Source organism: Vigna unguiculata, chromosome 8 (assembly GCF_004118075.2).
Source record: "Vigna unguiculata cultivar IT97K-499-35 chromosome 8, ASM411807v1, whole genome shotgun sequence".
In the NCBI taxonomy this organism is placed as follows: domain Eukaryota; kingdom Viridiplantae; phylum Streptophyta; class Magnoliopsida; order Fabales; family Fabaceae; genus Vigna; species Vigna unguiculata.
Window position 1 is genome coordinate 26092336 of NC_040286.1, and position 6842 is coordinate 26099177.

A 6842-nucleotide genomic window follows, 5' to 3' on the forward strand; every position below is an offset into this window, starting at 1 on the left:
AAATTCACATTTTTATCAAATTTTTTAGGGTTGCAATTAATTTAAAATTATAATGAAAATTTTAAGGATAAAGACTAATTTTTAAATTTTAGATTAATGATGTTAGTTTTGATCCTTAAAAATTTCGTTCTAATTTTATATTAATTGTAACCTTAAACAAAAATATTTAACAAAAATGTGAATTTAAAAAAAAAACACAATTATAATTTTTATAAAAAATAAATTTGGTCTCAATTTCGATAGGGACAAAATTGCTCAATTTTAAACAAAATTGAAACAAAATTGAACAAAAATAACAAATATATGAACTAAATTGAATATAAAACATTGACTCTTGACATGTGACACACTACTGGGTTGACATGTGGACAATTTTTTCATAACTTAAAAAAATTAAAAAACCATGAAATGACATATGGCAGTCACTAATCATTAGCGTCAATTATTTAAACGGTGTTAGGAAAAAATGACAAAATTGACAAAAATTTGAACCTATTTGAATAAAAAACAAAATTAGGAATGATTTGATAAAACTTCACAAAAATCGGATCAAAAAGGTATTTTCACCTAATTTTTATTATTTTTAAATTTAAAATAATAATTTAAAGTGGGTTGAGCACACTCAATAGATTTTTTTTTCTGTTTTATATTTGCGGAGTGGAAGTTAATGGGACGTTATTAAGAGTCATTCATCTCGGTGACGCTAATCATTATTAGAAGCTATTTAAGAACATTCTTCTTGTGATAGTCGTAATGTACAAAACCTGATTTAACTAATTTATACAATTAGATTGAAGAAATTTATATGGTTGTGGAAAAAACTTAAGCTCCAGTGCTCAAGTAAAGCCAAGCCAAGAATGAAACAAACATCTATCTCTAAATTGATATCATCAATGGTTAATGTTGGTTACTAGTATTATGTATTAAAAAGAAGGAAAACTTTAAATTATGTTTAGCATGGACATTTGAACAATGAATTGACGAGTTATGAGACGATTGTAACTAAAATTACAGAGAAAATGAAGTGGCAAAAAAAAGGGATCAGTGTAGAGAAGAGACAACAGAATCATCATATCCATACCCTCTCTTTCCTTTAACAGAACGCTATATATACCACCTTTTTGGCAATTCAAACCCTAGCAACCTATGCATTCTTCCTTTCACACCCTCTTAGTGTTCATTACCCACATCTTTTTATTCTACGCTTTACTCGTGTCCCTCCACATTCAACCTTTCCTCACTTTTATTCATTACACTACAACTAATCTCGATCCAATTAATAGAATTATTATAAGCTGCAAAAGTTTGCCTCTAAGATTTTAATACCACTATATTATTCTATGGGCAAAGATTATAATTCTAGGATTTATGCCAGCTGGTAGTGGGCAACACCTCCCTTTTAGTCAATACTTTTTATATTTATTAAACTAAATTCATTTATCATTCTAAACATTTTTAATTCTACTTAAAACTTATATTTTTTATTTCCATCTAAAATTTAATTAGAACGTACAACACACAAACTGTCATCTACAATACGATAAAAGGCACTTTTTTTTGTTTACACAATATTTTGGATTATTTTACCTATCCATATTCAACTTCTCGTTTATGCTATTTTTCTCTCATTAAACAGTATAATTAAATGGATGAAAAATAGTTTTAAAACATAAAATACGTTAGTTATATAATTACTTTAAAAATTATTTCTGAAATAGCTTGCACGAAAATCAAATTACTTTACCTATATTCATAACTAAGTGTAGAATATTGCGCATACAAACAACTCTAAAAAGAATTGCAATACCAATCTCAACGAAAAATTCGATTACGGGAGAAACAAGAAAAATGACGAAGATTCATTGGGACGCAATTGTATATTTTCGTACACAACAAACACTCATTATTCAATTCGTTACAGCGAAAATTACAATGAACAAAAAATTAACAATTAACAGTTTAAAACCTAACGAGCTCCGTTTCCACGAACGGTGGCAGGGCAACATATAACGGGAACAATTTTGATTTTCAGTGCTACACTGCATCTGAGAACCGCAGAAAACACCGTAATGGAAAACTTTTAAAATCATCGTTGGCGGCCCCACAAAGATTGGAGAAGTCAAAACCCAAAACCCAATCATTTCAAGTCTACCCTACCTTTCAATCGTGCCTTCTCGGAGAGTAAAGTCTACGACTTCATCAAAAGCCATATCCTTAACATTAAAAAAGTGTTCAACAGTCGCATGTTGTGTTATTTGTTAGCTACCATGAAGAAAAACCCATTACTATATTCTCAAATCCTCATCTCAGAATGAATAAAAAAACTCAGGGTGCAATCACTAACACGCACTGTGGGTATTAATTAGGTTTTCTCATGCGCTAAACATTCCTCACTTGCTTTTGCAGCAAAATCCACCTGCACTCACTCATCTCTATGATCATCACCTATGGGCATCCACATGGAATGCCCTGCACCTCCACCTGCACCGCGGATCATGAATCTGTATCATGATCCTGCACGTTTTTGCCTTCTTATCCTCCTTCTCGTGCCGCCGGTCGCAGCACAGTTTCAAAACTCGCCGCCGTCACCGTCGCAGTTGGATCCTTTCACGAGACTGAGGTTCGACAAGACCATGGCTGCGGTTCTTGTCATCCTCGTCGTGGTCTTCTTCGCTTTGGGATTCGTGTCCATCTACACGCGCCAATGCGCTGAGCGGCGGATGAGGGGGAGGCTCGACCTGGCCGTGGCGATCGCCGGCGGGATGGAGCGGCGGCAGCATCATGGGCTCGACCGGGCGACCGTGGACACGTTCCCGACGTTCGTGTACTCCGAGGTTAAAGCCCTGAAGATCGGGAGGGCCACGCTGGAATGCGCTGTGTGTCTCAACGAGTTCCGCGACGACGAAACGCTGCGTTTGATCCCAAAATGCTGCCACGTGTTCCACCCCGATTGCATCGATTCTTGGTTGGTGAATCACTCCACTTGTCCAGTTTGCCGCGCCAACCTCTCGCCGAAGCCCGAGGACGCGCCTCCTCCCGTTGAGATTCACATTCCGGATTCGGCCCGGCCCAACGGGCCAAACGCAGAGCCCGATTATGATCCCAATTACATCAACCCTGTCCGTGAAGGTGAAGGTGAAGGTGAACGAAACAGAATAGCTACGGAGCCTCTTAGTATAGATGATCCGAACCGGGCCCGTCCCATTCGGTCTAGATCGACCGGTTTTGGAGTTTCAAGGCTGTTTCCGCGGTCCCATTCAACGGGTCATTCTCTGGTTCGACCTGGAGAGGACTGCGAGCGGTTCACACTGCGGTTGCCAGAGGATGTGAGGAACCAGCTCATGAGTTCTGGGACGCTGAACCGGACCAAGAGTTGTGGGGTGACGTGGGAGCGGCAGAGTAGTGGAAGGAGGGGTTACAGAACGAGGAGTGTGGGGAGAAGCTATCTGCGATACGAGCGGTTCGGTGGGGAATGGCGGTTGGACAGGTGGGGGTTCATGTGGACCCCACCGTTTTGGGGTAGAACCGGTTCGGGGAGATCAGCAAAGTCAACGAAGAAGAAGGATGAAGTGGACGTGGGAGAACGTTCCTCTGATCTTTTATTTACCAGAGATTGAGGATGAGAATCCAGAGAGGTTGGGTGTGCACAAAAATCACTTCAAGTTTCTTATTATCATTTTATATATACACAGATTTCGTGTTCATAGTATTCCATTTCAACTTTTTAGATTTGGATTTATATAATTTGTAATTTGGTTGAAAACAGGGATATATTTCCTAAAAAGAAAGGAAAAGACAATGTAAAATTCAATTATACTTATAACTTTAAAAGTTATTAATTTTTGTGAAGTATTACTTTAGTTATTGACATACTTGGATATGTTCAACGTATTAATATTTAGATACTGTAAAGTAAATACAGTGAAAAAAATGCAAAATATATATATATATATATATATATATATATATATATATATTTATATTTTACTTTCCATTGGTGAAGGTCGAAATCCGATATGGTACCATTCTCGGATGAGTTTCGACCTACTTGAAATACTCGATTAGTTTGGATGCATAGTTAGTCCAAAACTTAGTCCATATGCGACAGGCCTAATCCATAGAAAACGGTTCAAAGAGGTCATTGGATATTGAGGGTAGAAAGATAGGAAGGACCTGACATTAAGTTACAACAAAATCGAAAAGGATGTTGTATTCCGCAAGATTTAATTAATTAATAAATGTGGGTAGTAGGAATTTTATGATAATTAATGTTAATTTATATGACGTAAAAAAGTATTAGTTCAAGTGTTTGAGAGTACTTAAGCATGCTGAGAGGACATATGTTTGAGTCTTATGTGTGTCAATTGTGTGTTATTTAAGTGTTATTATTTTAATAATATGTTTGATCTTAATGAGTGATAATATAATCCTGGAATTATAGAAATTATCACAAAACATGAATTGGTTAAATGGTTGAGCTGATAAAGGGGGCAGCCAAGAGGGACTGAAAAACAGTCATTAATGAACTTTGAATGACAATTAAGTTCAGCTTAATACCAATTTTCGTTTTTCCTTTCATCACTACTAGTTAAGGCAAACTTTAGTGAGAATTAAGGGTGAATTACAGTGTAAAGAGAGAGAAGTGAGAGTTGAGAAGGAGTCTTGAAGGAGGAATCACAAGCTAAGGCTAATTGAGACCAAAGACTCAAATATTTGTGCACTTTTGGAGCAAGGAATTCAGGTTAGGGGAGCTAGACTCCATAAATTTTAATGGATTGTTATTGGTTGCATGATTCATGATGAATAAACTGCTTAAATTTTGTTAAATCTATTTAAATTCGTATTTCTGATGAGTTCATATTTATGCCCTCATTAAATGTTTAATTTTGGATTTTTTATTGGATTTTGGTTCTTAAAAGATTTATTTAATTTGGATTTCCTATAATTAACTTTATTGATCTTGAGATACAAAACATGTTAAAAATAGCTTTTTAGTTGCATAAATGTTTTTTTAGATATTTTGAGGTGTGTTAGTGCAACTGCAGGTAAGTTGAGTTCATGGAGGTATGAAAACAATTTGATTAAAGCTTCATGACACCTTAAAGATAAATCAAGAATAGGAAATTATAAAAATCACAAAAATCCAAGTCAAGTATTTCATGAAGACGACAAGAAAAGTTTGAAAAAGTGAAGAAGTTTGGCCAAGAAGAGGGAACATGCAACAAAAAATTGGACCTTGTGGTTTTCTCTATCCTTTTTCAGTAGAAGAGCTTTGATAATTCGTAAATATTTATGATAAAAGATAATTTGGCAAAACATATCTTTAGATATTTTATTTGATATTTTTAAATAATTATCTTATTTAATTTTATCATAAAATATCAAAAGATAATAGCTACCAATTTTTTTTAAATATGGCAAGATCTTCTTGAATCTTTTTAGATCTCCACAACAAAATAATATATCTTAAAGATATTAGATTATTTAGAAGATAATTGGAGGAGATTATAAGAGGGACAAAATTGAAAATTGAACAGAACTTAAGTTGTTGAATAATTAATTAAAGATTTTTGATTAATTATCTTTGATATATCTCAAATTAACAATAAAGGAAATCTTCCAAATATTTTAGAAACTGATAATTATTTGAGAGATATTATATCAAAAGATAAAAGATTTCAGCAACAGAAAATATAAGATTCAACTCCAATCAAGGCCTATATAAAGAGACCCAAGGGAGTAGAAGAAGACAAGCTTGACACTTCAGAATTTAGGAGCCCTTAGGGGGGTTAATTTCTTTCTCTCTCCTTTCTTCTATTTTTATTTTATTTTGTATTTCATGGAGTTCTAAACCTCTTGGGTTGATTCCATTGTAATTTCATTATGGATTCTGAGGTTATAATGAGATAATTTCTTTGTTCTTTTTAGGGTTAAATATGTTTTTGGTCCCTCAAGTTTGAGCGAAATTTGGAATTAGTCCCTCATCAAAACTTTTGACCAATTTAGTCCTTCATCTTTCAAAATGCGTGAATTTAGTCCTTTTAACCAATTTTTGTTAAGTTTATCTGACGTTTCAAGCGCATTTCATGATAGTATTTAAGTTAACATTGAAGCAAAAATGTGTCAAACAGTATAAATAATTTAAATACTATCATGAAATGCGTTTGAAATGTTAGATAAACTTTACAAAATTTGGTTAAAAGGACTAAATTCACGCATTTTGGAAGATGAAGGACTAAATTGGTCAAAAGTTTTGATGAGGGACTAAACCCAAATTTCGCTCAAACTTGAGGGACCAAAAACATATTTAACCCTTCTTTTTATTATTGTTGAGGTTTTAATTCATCTTTGTCTTTTATCTTTGAATCACGTGAAAAGTAATGGTTTTTATATCATAGCTAATTAGTGAGATGTTTTAATCTATATGCATATCAATCATATGAGTTCAAAGGTTTTTAATTTTAATTAAGAATTTACTTTAATTAAATTTAGAAACTTTCATGTGATTGAATGTGTTTTTACCAATGATGGAGAATGTACTTTGATTAGAGGTGAAAACTTTAACTAGAATTAATCAAGAATGTACTTTGGTTAATTAGCTTTTGACTTGATTTTAGAGGTAAAAGAATGGACATGATTAAGGATAATAATATTTAACTGAGAATGTACTTTGGTTAAATTTACTATAATTAATCTACAAAGTTCTTGCTTTTGATTGAGAATTTACTTTGGTTAATAGTGAGACGACAACAAATTAATTGAGAATTTACATTGATTAATTTGTAAATCTACAACAATAATTAATTGAGGAATAATCTTTAGATAACCGATGATGGATCTAT

At 33.6% G+C, this 6842-nt stretch overlaps 1 protein-coding gene across 1 annotated transcript; it reads left to right on the forward strand.

Moving 5' to 3' along the window:
* Positions 1 to 1945: 1945 nt before the first annotated feature.
* Positions 1946 to 3792, forward strand: LOC114195268 (RING-H2 finger protein ATL11-like). Its single transcript, XM_028085673.1, has one exon. It carries the CDS (start codon positions 2448 to 2450, stop codon positions 3615 to 3617), a length of 1170 nt encoding a protein of 389 aa, XP_027941474.1. The 5' UTR covers positions 1946 to 2447; the 3' UTR covers positions 3618 to 3792.
* Positions 3793 to 6842: the final 3050 nt, after the last annotated feature.